At 42.9% G+C, this 20,658-nt stretch overlaps 1 protein-coding gene across 2 annotated transcripts; it reads right to left on the reverse strand.

Moving 5' to 3' along the window:
- Positions 1-766: 766 nt before the first annotated feature.
- On the reverse strand, positions 767-20,192 carry LOC110538808 (somatostatin receptor type 2-like). 2 transcript variants are annotated; one of them, XM_036941795.1, is made up of 3 exons: positions 19,541-20,192; positions 8,372-9,143; positions 767-4,321 (listed from the first exon to the last, which is right to left on the reverse strand). In XM_036941795.1, exons 2-3 carry the CDS (start codon positions 9,080-9,082, stop codon positions 3,911-3,913), a joined length of 1,122 nt encoding a protein of 373 aa, XP_036797690.1. In that variant the 5' UTR covers positions 9,083-9,143; positions 19,541-20,192; the 3' UTR covers positions 767-3,910. The 2 variants fall into 2 exon arrangements, with proteins under 2 accessions (XP_036797690.1, XP_036797689.1); XM_036941794.1 differs by lacking the exon at positions 19,541-20,192 and adding an exon at positions 19,174-19,531.
- Positions 20,193-20,658: the final 466 nt, after the last annotated feature.

Genomic DNA, 20,658 nt, shown 5'->3' on the forward strand with positions numbered 1-20,658 from the left:
TGTCCTAGTGTGGACAGGGGCATGTCCTAGTGTGGACAGGGGCATGTCCTAGTGTGGACAGGGGCATGTCCTAGTGTGGACAGGGGCATGTCCTAGTGTGGACAGGGGCATGTCCTAGTGTGGACAGGGGCATGTCCTAGTGTGGACAGGGGCATGTCCTAGTGTGGACAGGGGCATGTCCTAGTGTGGACAGGGGCATGTCCTAGTGTGGACAGGAGCATGTCCTAGTGTGGACAGGGGCATGTCCTAGTGTGGACAGGGGCATGTCCTAGTGTGGACAGGGGCATGTCCTAGTGTGGACAGGGGCATGTCCTAGTGTGGACAGGGGCATGTCCTAGTGTGGACAGGGGCATGTCCTAGTGTGGTCACCGTAAGATAATCAACCATCATCATCCATAGCAGCCAGCAACTTCTATCTACTGAGAATAATATGAGTAATGGACACATGGTGAATGGAGGCTATAGAGTTGCCCTTTATATCACAATAACCATGTTGGCTAGCTATTTGCAACGGTTCTACAACAACCTGAAACTTTGTATAGCTAATAACATATCAATTTACAGCACTTGTAGGATGTGTAGTCATGGTCCCCATTCTGTAAGGTCTACAGACAATGTAGCCAAGCCAGGGTGCCATGGTTGGATGAAAATGTGCTGCTATCCTAACATATTACCCACTGCAGGTTGTAAACGAACAACAGCATGTAATATTGTAATCTCAAATGAAGTCTAATAAGCATGAGAAATGTAAAAGAAAAAAAAAGGCCATGGTCAGATGTTTTATTAGTCAAAAAAGCTCTGAAAAGGTTTTTCACGAAGCAAAGATACAGCCGGCCACTCATAATGGAGGTTGAAGCCAGATTATGGAGCCTGAGCTCTCCTTCACACGTAACAGTATTGGGAACCACTGCTCTGTCAATTGCAAATCAAATGTGATGGTATTCAAAATGTAAAGACACATCCAATATAAACTATTGTATCATAGGAGGCTGCTGAGAGGAGAACGGCTCATAATCATGGTTGGAGCAGAACAAATGGAATGGCGTCAATGGCACCTGGAGACAATGGCACTTTGGGTCAGGTGAACCTTTATGGAAGAGGAGAAGGCTTTGTACTGACTGTTCTAGCTAGATCTACAGTATAGTACACACTACCATATAGGCATAGATCGATCCACAGGTTATACCTCTGAGATTTAGGGAGTGATGATGACGGGGAGTAGAATGAACACTGCTGCAACCCCGTAGGGGTACAATGTTTTCTAGCCCTTCTCAAATTCACATCGCTCAGACTGGAGGCCTCAGCGTGACCTCTGACCTCCCAAAGCGAGGGCACACTGGGAACGGAGGTCAATTCAACGTCTATTCCACGTTGAAATGACGTGGAAACAATGTTGATTGAACTAGTGTGTGCCCAGTGGTAATGCTCCATATGCCAGTGTGCCAGAGCTGACCTGTCAGGCAGTGTGGGATAGGTTGGTGATTGTCCTGCCCTGGGCCTGCATGGGTGGCCTGGGATGAGTAGACTTGACCTCTCAGAAATAGTAGGGGTATGTGGGTGATTGTCCTGCCCTAGGCCTGGGTAGCCTGTGATGAGCTCAGCATCTCAAACACAACATGACTCGGCAAGCCTGAAGACCAGCTATAAAATGTGGGTCAGATGCAGGTCAAACAGCTGCCAAACTAAAGGTAACTATTTCAAATAATGAACCCACGATGCGATAGAGATTTATCGGTGTTTGTAGCATGACCTGCAGTGTTTCTGACGACTGCCATTTTGAATTGTAACTGATCAGACTGTGGATTTGTTCTTTGGGCTTTGAAGAAATGATGCTGGATGGAGAAACAGATTAGCGCTGCTTAATTTACAGCAAAGAAGACCACTACAGTATTCAATACCTGCTGAAGCAAAGACTGGTCTTTCCTGGACATTATTCTGTAACTGCAACATAACAGCAATAGCAACAATTTATGAAGGAGGTGAAACGTGACAAGGGATGGTTTCAAATAGGACTGGACAATAGGATTGAAAAAATGCATTGTCTTCGCTATCTAAACTATCAAACAGTTCTATTCAGCTTGGACGAAAAATTAATTAAATGATTCTCAACCACGACATGACAATGTTGACTTGACAATTACAGCACACATTGGAGTCTATACAGTCTAGCAGCAGTTTGGTTAGTGATTAGCCTTGGTCGATGCCATGCTAATACCGTCAATATAACAAAATGTCAGCATTCATCTCTGTAGTAGGACTCTGCACCCTTACTGGTCATGTGATCTGACCAAGAAACACTGGGCTAGAATTATAATTTGGGCCCTGAGTTTTTCCTGGTGAGGTCACCTGGTACCCATATTGGGTACAATATCTACTCATTCTACACTTCTACTAATCATGGCCTTGGACTAAATGCTGTATCAAATAAAACACTGTGTACAGTACACACACACACACACACGTGTACACTCACTCTCTCACACACACACAGAGAGAGAAACTGTTCAATTACATAGTAAGGGTGCATTCATAGTTATCGGGGGACTTCATACAGTCATCATGTGATTCCAACTCTGTAACTGTTCAGCTGTGCGCTGTAGGTCCATGACTCACTGATGAATATTTGTCCACAGCAAATATGTCTTTCTGAGGTTAAAAAAACCCACTAAGGTCAACCATAATGTTAAACCGACTTTACGGAGTCCATATTTGGACAGTATAAGTCTCAGCAGGACTTGTGCCAGCAAATTAACAATGTGGGATATCATGTGTTTTTATGTCATTTCAAAGTAGTCCCAGTATCTCTACTGTTCCTCCTCTCTCTGTAGTAAGTCATTAGATAAGTCATTAGTGATCCAGAGGTGATGCGGCCTGCTGCTCACTGTTGTGTTAAGTAATACAGTATCTAAGAATAGAGGCATGTTACTAATTCCACATTCTGCCCACCATTTTGGACACAATCTTTGTAAACAGACAATATGCACACAGTGAGTCTGCTATAGTCCTAGTCTCACTTTGGCATACTTCCTACGTCCTAGTCTGCTATTTATCTTGGCTACAGGACAATGTGACAAAGACCGATTGAGGTGGTGGTTCACCCTGCTAGTGTAAACGTCTGTGCAGGGAATCCTTGTTCTCCATGGTTAAGTCTCGTCTGCTGTCAATCAGTAACCGTAGGTAACAGTCTGGGACATGTCAAAGTGCTCTGCAGCGGAAAACGCATCTTTCTTATTAGACCATTTCAGGTAGCACTTCCCGGTTTCAGTCCCTTTTCTTCCGTTTGGGGCCTAATGAACACAACCCTGTTCTGGTCCTCACATGATCCTGTCACTGTCCACCAGCGTCAATACACTCAGTACACATCTTCAGCTTTCCACCCAAACACCGGAGAGCAGTCACAACTACAGTTTGTATTCTCTCCTTTATGAAGATATCACAATGTATGGGTTTTTACGACCAGGAAAACCCAATGTCATGTCATTGTATGTCTTTTGAGAAAGTAAAGAGAGAGTTGGTAAACAGAGATATGAGACATAAAGAACATGATAACAGCCGTTGAGGAGCAGACACCATGAGGGCTTAGTTCCTTTGGCATTTTTTTCATCTCGTCCACAGGGAGAAGAAAATGCTTACAAAATATCACACCATGAGATCAACTACAATCACTCTCCCTATGTGAGCTGTTCATAGGGCATGATAACAGGTCAGGATGACCGATTCCACCTGCAGAAACACCTGTGTGTGTGTGTGTGTGTGTGTGTGTGTGTGTGTGTGTGTGTGTGTGTGTGTGCGCGTTTTGTTAGTTTATTTGTTTGTGTGTGATGAGCTTGTGAGGTTGAGGGAGAGTTGATGTGAAATCAAAGATGTCTGTATAGATCACACATAAGGGATGCATTAGAATTAACAAGCATCAAATGCTGGTCTGCAGGTCTCCATTGAGCAGCGTGCTTTGAGTCTCCGTGGGGTCATTCATCATGCGCGACTTGTCCTGCTTGCTGTCGCTGCGCTCAATCACATCCAGCCCGCCCACCTTCTTCCGACACAGAACGTTCTGGAAGCTCTTCTTGAAGTTCTCCGACAGGAACGCGTAAAGGATGGGGTTGGCACACGAGTTAGCGTAACCCAGGACCACCACGAAGGCAAAGGTGCTTCTCAGGAAGGGCGTGGTGGAGATGGTTCCTGTCACCGACGTCACATTGAAGACATAGAAGGGCAGCCAGCAGAAGACGAACACGGCAACCACGATGGACACCATACGGGTCACCTTCCTCTCCGAGCGCTTCCTCTTAGTGGACCCGACACGGATCCCTGACGACTTCACCTAAAAAATGATAGATTTGATTTGTATAGCCATCTTTAAAAAAAAACAATATTAGAAGACCTGACACAGATCCCTGAGGACTTCACTTTAATAGTAGTAATAATTATAGATTTTATCTGTATAGCCCACTTTAAAATATAGGTAAATATAGCTACATTTCAAAGCACTTCACCGCACAGGCAAAAACAAAGGAAGAAAAGGATAGATTAAAGTAGACATACTGCGCTACCATTACAACATACGATAGATAGGTCACAACAATTTAGTCAGGATGAAATAAAAATAGAAGTAGAGAAAGACGGCAGTAGTCATGGCAGTAGTCAGTCTCATCTATGTAGGTCCGCCTTGGTCTCAGGAGGTGACACTGATTATGTCCTAATATGGACACCGTAGTGGTGGCAGAACGATGTAAAACAAGTACGACCTTAATGATGATGGTGAGGTAACACAGGCAGGTGACCATGAGACTGACCTTGATGATGATGATGAAGGTAACACAGGCAGGTGACCATGAGACTGACCTTGATGATGATAAGGTAACACAGGCAGATGACCATGAGACTGACCTTGATGATGATGAGAAGGTAACACAGGCAGGTGACCATGAGACTGACCTTGATGATGATGATAAGGTAACACAGGCAGATGACCATGAGACTGACCTTGATGATGATGAGAAGGTAACACAGGCAGATGACCATGAGACTGACCTTGATGATGATGATGAGAAGGTAACACAGGCAGGTGACCATGAGACTGACCTTGATGATGATGATGAAGGTAACACAGGCAGGTGACCATGAGACTGACCTTGATGATGATGATGAGAAGGTAACACAGGCAGGTGACCATGAGACTGACCTTGATGATGATGATGAAGGTAACACAGGCAGGTGACCATGAGACTGACCTTGATGATGATGATGAGAAGGTAACACAGGCAGATGACCATGAGACTGACCTTGATGATGATGATGAAGGTAACACAGGCAGGTGACCATGAGACTGACCTTGATGATGATGATGAGAAGGTAACACAGGCAGGTGACCATGAGACTGACCTTGATGATGATGAGAAGGTAACACAGGCAGGTGACCATGAGACTGACCTTGATGATGATGATAAGGTAACACAGGCAGATGACCATGAGACTGACCTTGATGATGATGATGAGAAGGTAACACAGGCAGGTGACCATGAGACTGACCTTGATGATGATGATGAGAAGGTAACACAGGCAGGTGACCATGAGACTGACCTTGATGATGATGATGAGAAGGTAACACAGGCAGGTGACCATGAGACTGACCTTGATGATGATGATGAGAAGGTAACACAGGCAGATGACCATGAGACTGACCTTGATGATGATGATGAGAAGGTAACACAGGCAGATGACCATGAGACTGACCTTGATGATGATGAAGGTAACACAGGCAGGTGACCATGAGACTGACCTTGATGATGATGATGAGAAGGTAACACAGGCAGGTGACCATGAGACTGACCTTGATGATGAGAAGGTAACACAGGCAGGTGACCATGAGACTGACCTTGATGATGATGATGAGAAGGTAACACAGGCAGGTGACCATGAGACTGACCTTGATGATGATGAGAAGGTAACACAGGCAGGTGACCATGAGACTGACCTTGATGATGATGATAAGGTAACACAGGCAGATGACCATGAGACTGACCTTGATGATGATGAGAAGGTAACACAGGCAGATGACCATGAGACTGACCTTGATGATGATGAGAAGGTAACACAGGCAGATGACCATGAGACTGACCTTGATGATGATGAGAAGGTAACACAGGCAGGTGACCATGAGACTGACCTTGATGATGATGATGAAGGTAACAGGCAGATGACCATGAGACTGACCTTGATGATGATGAGAAGGTAACACAGGCAGATGACCATGAGACTGACCTTGATGATGATAAGGTAACACAGGCAGATGACCATGAGACTGACCTTGATGATGATGATGATAAGGTAACACAGGCAGGTGACCATGAGACTGACCTTGATGATGAGAAGGTAACACAGGCAGGTGACCATGAGACTGACCTTGATGATGATGAGAAGGTAACACAGGCAGATTACCATGAGACTGACCTTGATGATGATGAGAAGGTAACACAGGCAGGTGACCATGAGACTGACCTTGATGATGATGAAAAGGTAATACAGGCAGGTGACCATGAGACTGACCTTGATGATGATGAGAAGGTAACACAGGCAGATGACCATGAGACTGACCTTGATGATGATGAAGGTAACACAGGCAGATGACCATGAGACTGACCTTGATGATGATGAGAAGGTAACACAGGCAGGTGACCATGAGACCGACCTTGATGATGATGAGAAGGTAACACAGGCAGATGACCATGAGACTGACCTTGATGATGATGAGAAGGTAACACAGGCAGATGACCATGAGACTGACCTTGATGATGATGAGAAGGTAACACAGGCAGATGACCATGAGACTGACCTTGATGATGATGAGAAGGTAACACAGGCAGATGACCATGAGACTGACCTTGATGATGATGAAGGTAACACAGGCAGATGACCATGAGACTGACCTTGATGATGATGATGAGAAGGTAACACAGGCAGGTGACCATGAGACTGACCTTGATGATGATGATAAGGTAACACAGGCAGGTGACCATGAGACTGACCTTGATGATGAGAAGGTAACACAGGCAGGTGACCATGAGACTGACCTTGATGATGAGAAGGTAACACAGGCAGGTGACCATGAGACTGACCTTGATGATGATGATGAGAAGGTAACACAGGCAGGTGACCATGAGACTGACCTTGATGATGAGAAGGTAACACAGGCAGGTGACCATGAGACTGACCTTGATGATGATGATGAGAAGGTAACACAGGCAGGTGACCATGAGACTGACCTTGATGATGAGAAGGTAACACAGGCAGATGACCATGAGACTGACCTTGATGATGATGATGAGAAGGTAACACAGGCAGATGACCATGAGACTGACCTTGATGATGATGATGAGAAGGTAACACAGGCAGGTGACCATGAGACTGACCTTGATGATGAGAAGGTAACACAGGCAGGTGACCATGAGACTGACCTTGATGATGATGATGAGAAGGTAACACAGGCAGGTGACCATGAGACTGACCTTGATGATGATGAAGGTAACACAGGCAGATGACCATGAGACTGACCTTGATGATGATGATGAGAAGGTAACACAGGCAGGTGACCATGAGACTGACCTTGATGATGATGAGAAGGTAACACAGGCAGGTGACCATGAGACTGACCTTGATGATGATGAGAAGGTAACACAGGCAGATGACCATGAGACTGACCTTGATGATGATGAGAAGGTAACACAGGCAGGTGACCATGAGACTGACCTTAATGATGATGAGAAGGTAACACAGGCAGATGACCATGAGACTGACCTTGATGATGATGATAAGGTAACACAGGCAGGTGACCATGAGACTGACCTTGATGATGATGAGAAGGTAACACAGGCAGGTGACCATGAGACTGACCTTAATGATGATGAGAAGGTAACACAGGCAGATGACCATGAGACTGACCTTGATGATGATGAGAAGGTAACACAGGCAGATGACCATGAGACTGACCTTGATGATGATGATAAGGTAACACAGGCAGGTGACCATGAGACTGACCTTGATGATGATGATGAAGGTAACACAGGCAGATGACCATGAGACTGACCTTGATGATGATGAGAAGGTAACACAGGCAGATGACCATGAGCCTGACCTTGATGATGATGAGAAGGTAACACAGGCAGATGACCATGAGACTGACCTTGATGATGATGAGAAGGTAACACAGGCAGATGACCATGAGACTGACCTTGATGATGATGAGAAGGTAACACAGGCAGATGACCATGAGCCTGACCTTGATGATGATGAGAAGGTAACACAGGCAGATGACCATGAGACTGACCTTGATGATGATGAGAAGGTAACACAGGCAGGTGACCATGAGACTGACCTTGATGATGATGAGAAGGTAACACAGGCAGATGACCATGAGCGGGAGGAAGAAACCCAGGACGAAGGTGTAGAACATGAAGGCGGTGTAGTAGGCCTCCTCAGGCTCCGGCCACACGATGGTACAGAAGCAACTGTTGTGCTTGGTGATTAAACCGCTGTAGATTATGATAGGCAGGTTGACCAGGAGTGACACCCCCCACACCGCCAGGTTGATGGTCTTGGCCATACGTGGCTTGCGCCACTTGGTGGACCGGATGGGGTGCACAACGGCCAGGTAGCGGTCGATGCTCATGACCATAAGGCAGAAGATGGAGGTGAACTGGTTGAGTGAGTCCACGGTCATGACCACGCGACACAGCACCGCACCGAACGGCCAGTGGACCAGCGCCAGCTGAATGGCGATGAACGGTAACCCCAACATGAACAGAACATCTGCGACTGCCAAATTCATGATGTAAATATTAGTGACCGTCTTCATCTTGGCGTAGCGCAGGATGACGTAGATCACAAGGGCGTTGCCACAGAGACCGATACCACACACCAGGAAGTAGAGGAAGGTGATGACCATGGTGCTGGTCTGGTTGAACGTGTTGTCGCCCGTATAGGTACCATTGGGTTCCGTTGACTCGTTGCCCAGAATAAAGCTGTCGTACATCAGGGGTTCTTCGGTTAGGTTGGGGAGCGAGGAGGGGAACACCCAGGAGTCCATGGTGGCACTGGTTCCTCAATGTCTCTCAGATATCCAAGGAACTCGGACTATGACATCCCACCTGCATGGATGGAAGAAAATAACAGAATCAATGTGGTGCCTCTCAGAATCAATGTGGCCTCTCGCTCTCTCTGTCTCTGTCTCAGTCTCTTTCTCTAGGGAACAAACATTTTTGAAAGGCCTCACAAAATATAACAGCACACAGTTACGAAATATAAATGTACATTTACTCTCTGTTCCCCTCCCCCCTCAGATTTTCATTGTTTCTAATCTTACTTTCTTTTGTCCCTAATGAACCTCAAAGAACATTGCAGTTCTTGTTTTTCTAAGTTGAGGTTACTTGGGGTAAATTGTTTTGGATTTCCAAGTCCCTCTGTTTAGCACCCTTTTTGTCCAAGCTCAGCTTTAACACGTTTGATAATATTAGCTTATTATATTAGCAATAACTAGAGGTGGGAAAAGTACCCAATTGTCATACTTGAGTAAAAGTAAAGATTCTTTAATAGAAAATGACTCAAGTGAAAGTCACCCAATGAAATATTACTTGAGTTAAAGTCTAAAAGTATTTGGTTATAAATATACTTGCGTAGGAAGAGTAAATGTAATTGCTCAAATATACTTAACTTATACTTTTATTTCAAATTCCTTATATTATTAAACAGGCATCATTTTCTTTTTTTTCTGGATAACCAGGGTCACACTCCAAGACAGACATCATTTACAAACAAAGCATGTGTGTTTAGTGAGTCTGCCAGATCAGGGGCAGTAGGGATGACCAGGGATGTTCTTTTGATGAGTGTGGGAATTGTTCTATCCTGCTAAGCATTCAAAATGCAATGAGTACTTTTGGGTTTCATGGAGTAAAAAGTACATTATTTTCTTTAGGAATGTAGTTAAGTAAAAGTAGTCAAAAATATAAATAGTCAAGTACAGATACCTTAAAGAACTACTTAAGTAGTACTTTAAAGTAGTTTTACTTGAGTACTTTACACCACTGAGTATAACAATATGAAGACTATTATGACTGTCTACAAATGCTTAAGTGTAGACTGTAGCATAACTAAAAGTGATTGTCTTTCCAGACAATGCAGGTAATTCTGCCCCCCTCAGCTCCGAGGACGGCACATGCTGTTGACTTAATTGATTATGATGTTAATGAGTGTGCCACGCTTGTGCTGTTGCAATAAAACTATGCTCATCACAGACTACTGTAATAATGACCTGTCTCAAACCAGGAAGAGATGAGATGGCTTTTGAAACCACACAGGCAGGCTGACCTGGTTTAAATACTATTTGAAATTATTTCAAATACTTTACCTGGGCTTGATTGAGCTTGCCTGGCGTAATGGAACCAATGAAATAGTCCCAGAACTGTAAACCCCACACCTCTGGCACTCCAGACAGACTCAATCAAACACTCAAAGAACACATACTATTTGAACCCAGGTCTGGCACACAGGGCAGCTTGCTCTCCCCTACCTCCAATGCATTGGGTATGTATTTACTAATGTCCTTATGTAACTTGGTAACCACTGCGTAACCTGTGTTACAATCACACTTCAGACCATTGGTTCCTGGGGCCTCATTTGTAAGCCCTGCATACATAAATAATCGTTGACAGTATGGGCAGGCTACAGTATTGACGTGCAATAGGAGCGCGACATCATTACCTATTTAATCTCAGAGCCTATACCAAGGCTGGACATACAGTATAAACCCAATAATCTGTTGATAAACTAAATATTGAACAACAATTTGTCATTTGCATGCAGTGGCCAAATGGCAATAGTTCCACATTATACAGGAAATACGGGACGTTATTGTCACTATAAAAGGTGAATGGAGGCGTCTTCCAGGCAGAGTTTTAATGCTCGTTCAGGCGCACACAGTTTTATGACAGGCCTGATATATAACGGGAAACATGCAATGTATGGCTTGTGCCACGTTTATACATCTCAATATTATTGTAAGTGCACAGACTTTTCAGAAATGGCATATGCAGAAATTGAGTGTGAAATTTACATAACATTATAAATGAGGACCCTGGCCCTGGAGGTGTCTGTTGAGAGAGAGACTCTTGGTTGGCTGGTTCAGCTGCAGCCTCTGTCTACAGTCAGCCTGTGGTAATCAGTAAGCCCCATGATCTGGGGCGGCAGGGTAGCCTAGTGTTTAGAGCGTTGGGCTAGTAACCGGAAGGCTGCAAGTTCAAATCCCCGAGCTGACAAGGTACAAATCTGTCGTTCTGCCCCTGACCAGGCAGTCTGGCAAACTGACTGTTCCTAGGCCGTCATTGAAAATAAGAATTTGTTCTTAACTGACTTGCCTAGTTAAATAAAAATAAATAAAAAATAAAATAAAAAAATCTTTGAAAATTGATCTATATCCTGTCCACGAATGCATAGGCATCATGCTCCATTAAAGCCCATTAACCGAGGGCACATGTCCCCTGATTTGGATCCCATTTGGGATAAAATATACAGTGCCTTCAGAAAGTATTCAAACCCTTTGACTTTTTCCACATTTTGTTATGTTACAGCCTGAATATAAAATTGATTAAATGTAGGTTTCTTTTTACAAATGAAAGCTCAAATGTCTTGAGTCAATAAGTATTCAACCCGTTTGTTAGGGCAAAAAAGCAGGCATTGAATATCCCTTTGAGCATGGTGACGTCATGAATTACACTTTGGAGGGTGCATCTATACACCCAGTCACTACAAAGATACAGGCGTCCATCCTAACTCTGTTGCCAGAGAGGAAGAAACCGCTCAGGGATTTCACCATGAGGCCAATCGTGACTTTAAAACAGTTACAGAGTTTAATGGCTGTGATAGGAGAAAACTGAGGATGGATCAACAACATTGTATTTACCAACATAACACATCACTGAGCATCACTTCATATTTTCAAGCATGGTGGTGGCTGCATCATGTAATGGGTATGCTTGTCATCGGCAAGGACTAGGGAGTTTTTTTAGGATAAAAATATTCAGAATAGAGCTAAGCACAGGCAAAATTCTAGTGGAAAACCTACAGGCCAAATATACACTGCCGTTGCCTATCAAAATGACATTGAATGTTCCTGAGTGGTCTAGTTACAGTTTAGACTTGAATTGGCTTGAAAATCTATGGCAAGACTTGGAAATGGCTGTCTAGCAAGGATCAACTACCAACTTCACAGAACTTGAAGAATTTAAAAAAGAATAATGTGCAAATGTTGAACAATCCAGGTGTGCAAAGCTCTTAGAGACTTACCCAGAAAGACACAGCTGCAATTCCTTCCAGAGGTAATTCTAACATGTATTGACTCAGGTGGTTTAATACTTATCTAATCAAGATATATATATTACTGTATTATTTTATATATATATATGTATATATAGTGCCTTGCGAAAGTATTCGGCCCCCTTGAACTTTGCGACCTTTTGCCACATTTCAGGCTTCAAACATAAAGATATAAAACTGTATTTTTTTGTGAAGAATCAACAACAAGTGGGACACAATCATGAAGTGGAACGACATTTATTGGATATTTCAAACTTTTTTAACAAATCAAAAACTGAAAAATTGAGCGTGCAAAATTATTCAGCCCCCTTAAGTTAATACTTTGTAGCGCCACCTTTTGCTGCGATTACAGCTGTAAGTCGCTTGGGGTGTGTCTCTATCAGTTTTGCACATTGAGAGACTGACATTTTTTCCCATTCCTCCTTGCAAAACAGCTCGAGCTCAGTGAGGTTGGATGGAGAGCATTTGTGAACAGCAGTTTTCAGTTCTTTCCACAGATTCTCGATTGGATTCAGGTCTGGACTTTGACTTGGCCATTCTAACACCTGGATATGTTTATTTTTGAACCATTCCATTGTAGATTTTGCTTTATGTTTTGGATCATTGTCTTGTTGGAAGACAAATCTCCGTCCCAGTCTCAGGTCTTTTGCAGACTCCATCAGGTTTTCTTCCAGAATGGTCCTGTATTTGGCTCCATCCATCTTCCCATCAATTTTAACCATCTTCCCTGTCCCTGCTGAAGAAAGGCAGGCCCAAACCATGATGCTGCCACCACCATGTTTGACAGTGGGTATGGTGTGTTCAGCTGTGTTGCTTTTACGCCAAACGTAACGTTTTGCATTGTTGCCAAAAAGTTCAATTTTGGTTTCATCTGACCAGAGCACCTTCTTCCACATGTTTGGTGTGTCTCCCAAGTGGCTTGTGGCAAACTTTAAACAACACTTTTTATGGATATCTTTAAGAAATGGCTTTCTTCTTGCCACTTTTCCATAAAGGCCAGATTTGTGCAATATACGACTGATTGTTGTCCTATGGACAGAGTCTCCCACCTCAGCTGTAGATCTCTGCAGTTCATCCAGAGTGATCATGGGCCTCTTGGCTGCATCTCTGATCAGTCTTCTCCTTGTATGAGCTGAAAGTTTAGAGGGACGGCCAGGTTTTGGTAGATTTGCAGTGGTCTGATACTCCTTCCATTTCAATATTATCGCTTGCACAGTGCTCCTTGGGATGTTTAAAGCTTGGGAAATCTTTTTGTATCCAAATCCGGCTTTAAACTTCTTCACAACAGTATCTCGGACCTGCCTGGTGTGTTCCTTGTTCTTCATGATGCTCTCTGCGCTTTTAACGGACCTCTGAGACTATCACAGTGCAGGTGCATTTATACGGAGACTTGATTACACACAGGTGGATTGTATTTATCATCATTAGTCATTTAGGTCAACATTGGATCATTCAGAGATCCTCACTGAACTTCTGGAGAGAGTTTGCTGCACTGAAAGTAAAGGGGCTGAATAATTTTGCATGCCCAATTTTTCAGTTTTTGATTTGTTAAAAAAGTTTGAAATATCCAATAAATGTCGTTCCACTTCATGATTGTGTCCCACTTGTTGTTGATTCTTCACAAAAAAATAAAGTTTTATATCTTTATGTTTGAAGCCTGAAATGTGGCAAAAGGTCGCAAAGTTCAAGGGGGCCGAATACTTTCGCAAGGCACTGTATATATATATATTTTTTTACAAATGTTGGAATTGTTCTTCCACTTTGACATTACAGAGTATCTTTTGTAGATCATTGACAATAAATGACAATTTAATCCATTTGAATCCCACTTTGTAACAATAAAAGTCAAGGGGTTTGAATACTTTCCCGAAGGCACTGTACAATTCATTGTTTCACAGAGAATACGTTGAAATATATTGAATATGGCCATCACTGCCCACACAAAAGCATTAGTGAGGGACTTGAGTCATGACATCTCTGTAGGAGGGCCCAGCTGTTTATGCACTCAGTCATTGGTTTCACAGCATGTTGGGTACTTCTTTTACCATTCAGCCTTAAAGGCCCTTATCAAGTGTAATCACACAGCAGATTAAAAGTTGCAACAGTAGGGCCCTGGTGTGTATGGAGAGCTTCCCTTGGAATTCTCTCTCCTTTTAATTACAAAATGGAACAGCTTCAGTTCTGCCTTTTATCACAAGTCTGAGTACAGGGTTACAGTTCATTTATGTTGTCATGTCTGCTAGTCTAGCTCACTGCAACACACACATATGCACATACACACACACACACACACACACACATTTTTATATATGTTTTTTATTTCACATTTATTTAACCAGGTAGGCCAGTTGAGAAAAAGTTATCATTTACAACTGCGACCAGGTCAAGATAAAGCAAAGCAGTTCGACACATACAACAACACAGAGTTACACATGGAATAAACAAACATACAGTCAATAATATAAAAATCTATATACAGCATGTGTAAATTAGGTAGGTTAAGAGAGATAAGGCAATAAATAGGCCATGGTGAAAAAGTAAATACAATATAATTAAACACTGGAATGGTAGGATGTGCAGAAGATGAGTGTGCAAGCAGTGATACTGGGGAGCAAAGGAGCAAGATAAATAAACAAATACAGTATGGGGAGGAAGTAGATTGGATGGCCTATTTACAGATGAGCTATGTGCAGTGATCTGTGAGCTGCTCTGGCAGCTGGTTCTTAAAGCTAGTGAGGGAGGTAAGAGTCTCCAGCTTCAGAGATTTTTGCAGTTCGTTCCAGTCATTGGCACACACACACGTATGCATGGACACAGACACACATACACGTACGTATACACACATACACGTACGTATACACACACACACACACACACACACACGCACACACACACATAGCATAGGGAAGTCATACAGTCAACTCTCCAGTCACAGCCCCCTTCCTGAGAACTGCTTGTCCTTCACTTGATACTAGACTATAGTCTTCCCTCAGTGAATAACAACCCAAAGGTTACTCCTCTACACTGTTATAGAAAACGTGTATTTATTAGGGGGTGGGAATGAATGCAAATTAGTATGTAAATGATTCCCGCCTATGTAATTGAAAGAAAGGAAGGACTGCGGCACCAAAATCAGTGAGCCGTGACAGAGTCAAATTAGAGTGCAGTTCGGTGTCAGCACGTAGTGGGAAGGATGCCCCCTGCCAACCTGAGATAATATCAACATCATAACATGTTTCATTATGCCAATTTGTCAATGCACCTCCTGCACAGTGAAAGCTGCCTCGGAGGCGTCTGAGATATGGGTATTGTTGTGTTAAATAAGCAACACCAGATACGAGGGAGGGGTATTTGGGATGTTGAAAACAAAACAGTAAAACAGATGATGACATTGCCTGGGCCACGTGTCCATGTGTTCGTCCCAAATAGAACCCTATTCCCTCCCTTTGTGCTGCACTACTTTGACCAGGGCCCATAGTGTCCACTGCCCATAGGGTGTCCACTGCCCATAGAGTGGCATTTGGGGCGCAGCCCGTGGGCTCCATTCTATCAGGTCCACGCTAGCTGACACCCACATAGCAGTTGTTTGGCAGTGTCAGAGGTGGAATTGCATTAAAGCTGTCAAATCCACAAGTGGCTCCCGGCATTATACCTAAAGCATTATCCCTAAAGCATTATCCCTAAAGCATTATCCCTAAAACATTGTGCCTGAAGCATTATCCCTAAAGCATTATCCCTAAAGCATTATACCTAAAGCATTATACATACAGCATTATACCTAAAGCATTATCCCTAAAGCATTATACATAAAGCAGTATACCTAAAACATTATCCCTAAAGCATTATCCCTACAGCATTATACATTCAGCATTATCCCTAAAGCATTATCCCTAAAGCATTATACCTAAAGCATTATACCTAAAGCATTACCCCTAAAGCATTATCCCCAAAGCATTATCCCTAAAGCATTATCCTTAAAGCATTATACCTAAAGCGTTATCCCTAAAGCATTATACCTGAAGCATTATACATAAAGCATTATCCCTAAAGCATTATCCCTGAAGCATTATACCTAAAGCGACAGTCGCATTAGAAGAAATCCAGCCTTGTAAGAAAACCTGGATTAGGCTGATAGAAATCCTCATTATTTTGTTTATTGAAAAGCTATCTCGTCACTTACTGTGCCAGAGACAAAGAGAGTAGCCCAACAACTGAAACGGTTGCTATCAATGCATTAAATTCACAACACTACTAATAATACACTGAAGCATTTCGCTACACTTGCAATAACATCTGCTAGATATGCGTATGTGACAAATAAACATTTTTATTTGATTTGTACAAAACATTAGGAACAGCTGCTCTTTCCATGACATCGACTGACCAGGTGAAGCCAGGTGAAAGCTATGATCACTTATTGATGTCACTTGTTAAATCCACTTCAATCAGTGTAGATGAAGGGGAGGGGACAGGTTAAAGAAGGATTTTTAAGCCTGTGTCAAGAACTGCAATACTGCTCGTTTTTTCACACTCAACTGACACAACTGTGGGAAGCATTGGAGTCAGCATGGGCCAGCATCCGGGTGGAATGCTTTCAACACCTCAAAGAGTGCCCCACCAAATTGAGGCTGTTCTGAGGGCAAAGGGGGGGTGCAACTCAATATTAGCACGGTGTTCCTAATGTTTTGTACACTCAGTGTAATTACCTGTTATATCCCGAATGGGACCCTATTACCTACATAGTGCACCACTTTTGACCAAGACCCATAGGAAATAGGGTGCCATTTCAGATGCATGATGCAACATGTTTGCTCCATGTTTAGATGTACATTTTGGACTTGTTGAAATGAAGTTGGTGGGTTGACGTTGGCTCCTGAACTATGAATAGATGCACTGTACAGTATGTATTGCATGCAACATTGAGCAATTCGTCAACAAGTGGTTCAGTCTCAGTAGTCTGGATCTAAGCCTAGTGGTAGAATTGAAATATATAATGAAATAGAATAAAATGAAATAGAATAGAATATAGAGAAGAATAGACTAGAAGAGCTCCTGTGGGTTGTTTAGAAACCTGGTTCATTGTTCTGCCAGATTACTTCCCTCTGTCTTCTCAGGCACTGCCTCAATAGAATAGACAGCATGTGGGCTGATTGGCACCTGATAGAAAAAGAGGCTGAAATACGGGATGCAAATACAGCTGTCTGTCGGTCCCGAGCTCATTGGTGTGGAAAACTGAAGGGCCCAATCAAAACAATGTTGATAGTTCGCTAGTGGACTGGACCCATAAATTAGAGTCGTCCCCCCCAAAGTTGGACCCTTGTTGCATTCAGGGGAGCTCATGTCTCATTCAGGGGGCAGAGCCCATACCCCCCCCCCCCCCCCCCCTGTAATTCACACACTGCCAAGGACTGTAAAACTGTGACCTGATACGTCTCTGCTTGGCACTCAGCATTAAGGAGATAAGGAGGTATGAGATTTTGGGTAAGGCCCAGCCATAGACTAGCGTCCTGTCCATGAGGTTACTCAAGCTGCCTCATGCTACAGAAGCAGGAGATAGGCTCTTGCTCCAAGGCATTCTGGGTCAGCTCGCATAAACCAAGGCTGTCTTAATGCTTTACAGTGTATTGATTTAGAATATAATAAAATAGAATGTGTGGGCTGAACCTGCACTTGATAGATTGAAATCTTGTTCCGAAACATTACTCCTGTATCTCTTCAGGCTCAATGCTTTATATTGCTTTGGTTTAGAATATAATATAATAGATCTCTGTTCAGGCACCTGATAGATTCTCTGCCAGTTTACACCACTTTCTCTTCACTGGCTGGGTCAACGCTTTACATTGCTTTGGTTTAGAATGGACCACATGAGTGCTGTTCAGGCACTACCTGACAGATTTCTACCTTGTTCTGACAGTTTACTCTGCTCTGTCTTTTGAAGCACTGGATCCTTACATGTTATTCTTCTTATTATTATTATACATGTAATATTACCTTTATTTAATTTGGCAAATTTGGCAAATTAATTTGACAAATTCTTATTTACAATGACGGCCTAGGAACAGTGGGTAAACTGCCTTGTTTATGGGCAGAATGACAGATCTTTACCTTGTCAGCTCAGGGGATTTGATCTAGCAACCTTTCAGTTACTGGCCCAAACCTCTAACCACTAGGCTACCTGCCGCCCCTTATGTCGCATTCTAACTCAACGCACTGTAGAGCACTGGCACGATGCACCTGATAGATTGCCATCTTGTTCTGCCAGCTTACTCTGCTCTGTCTTTTCAGGCACACTGACTCTGTCACCAACGTTTAGCGCAGTGATTTAAAGGGCTGTGTGGGAAATCTGGAGTAGACGATAAGGAGCTACTCATCTGTTTGTTCTCGCAGCAACAGACCCTGTTGAGCCGATGATCAGAACATTCAAATCCACGTTTCCGATGTGATCACAGAGAGTGGTCAGGGATTGGAACCATCAAAATTGAAATACGCGCATCATGAAAGAGTTAATCCAATGACAGTTATCTGATAAAATAGTGTCATAAATCACAGTCTATGAATGTGACAATACATTTTAAAAACTAAGTAGAGTAAAGCGATAGTAGGATTTGAAGCTTAAATATTTAATCAACATTTCAATAACATCAACACACATGATTTCCCTTGTGTTTCTTTAACATGATGACTGAATAAGAATTATAGACTAGATAATTTTTTCATACACCTAAATTGACAGAAAATGTCAGTTGGAAAATTGTAAGACCCGATATAACATTGCTTTTAGATAATGACACATTTCTATATTTTCCTTACCTTTAAAATCGATTAAATATAATCCAACGTAAAACTTTATTCCGTTTATCTGAGTTCAATGGGTCTTCATTTCCCACCATGAAACATTCTCAAACACCTCTCCAATACGTTCAGCCGAAACGAGCTCTGCCATTTGAATTCACCTTCCAAAATAAACAACCTTTGATAATTTGCCATCATGCTGAAATAAGTTATAAAAAAGATCGAGATCATTGAAAATTTGTCTACGCAAGAAAATGAATAAATGTATGTGTCACGACTCTGTGCGTCTGGCTACATGGTAAGGTGCGCACAGAGAATGCCTTGAGTGAAAAGGGCCGGATAGAGTGGAGATGCGGAGCGCGCGCAGCTTGTATTAGCTACTCACAGCTTGTAATGACAGACACCGGGTAGACACCTCGTACAGGGCTGTTGCTGCTGCTTGCTACTGTTCTCCAGCCCGAAACACAGATGGAGTTACTGGTCCATTATTTCCCCGTTCCTTCTCCGTTTCCTCCCATTTAATAAAATAAAAGCATGCAGTAACCTCGTTGTCACCAGGCTATTACGTTAGGACTGAGCCAGCACACTACGAAAAGATGAAGGTGGTTAGTGAGCTGAAGCCTTGTTTACCTCCGGTCTTCATTTGAGTTGTGAGATTAAACATAATTATTGGAAATGTCATGATTTATTGATTATAGGCGTATATATCATCAAGTAATATATTGACCAAATGTATTGAAAATAATAGTCGTTATGTTAGCATAATTATTAGAGCTAAATTATGCCAGATACCTCTTGTATTTTTGCTGTGCAGCCTATGACAAACATACTGTTCATTCGAACTGGATTGTGAAAGTAGCCAACCAGTGGGGTAGAGGAGGGGACATTAGACACCACACCAGCCAGCGTCACACATAGTTTTGAGTGGACGAGAGCCAAGTTCTTCACACAGTTGCGTTTACCCTTCGGTTCATCGACAGCTTCCAATCGCAAAGAAAGACAAAACAACATGCAGCTGACAGACAACCGTCATCTTTGGCATAAAAAGATCGGCAAACACTGTTCTGTTCCGTCATGCTGACCTGTTGCACTCCCATGAGCATAGTTAGTTGTTGACCTGGGTTCAAATACTATTCGAAATCATTTAAAATACTCTAGGGCTTGATTAAGCTTGCCTGACACAAGTCCCCCAAAATTCAAAACTCTTGGAAGGCAGAAAAAAAGCCCCAAAAAGGTAAGTGTTAAAAATATTTGTAATAGTATTTGAACCCTGGTATGAAACTGTGTGGAACAATAATTATTGTGTAACAGATCAAACTACCATGTCCTTTCCTCTAATGTTTTGTGACCAGGGGGAAGAGTCAAAGTGAGTCCCAAATAGCACCCTATTCACATAGCCGCGGGAAGTAGGGTTGCTGCGGGTGCTGCGGGACCCCTGAAAAATCGGATATATATATATATATATTATGATAATTTTTTCCTCTCACAAAAGGCCTTTACTAG

This window comes from Oncorhynchus mykiss, chromosome 13 (genome assembly GCF_013265735.2).
Source record: "Oncorhynchus mykiss isolate Arlee chromosome 13, USDA_OmykA_1.1, whole genome shotgun sequence".
Lineage (NCBI taxonomy): Eukaryota > Metazoa > Chordata > Actinopteri > Salmoniformes > Salmonidae > Oncorhynchus > Oncorhynchus mykiss.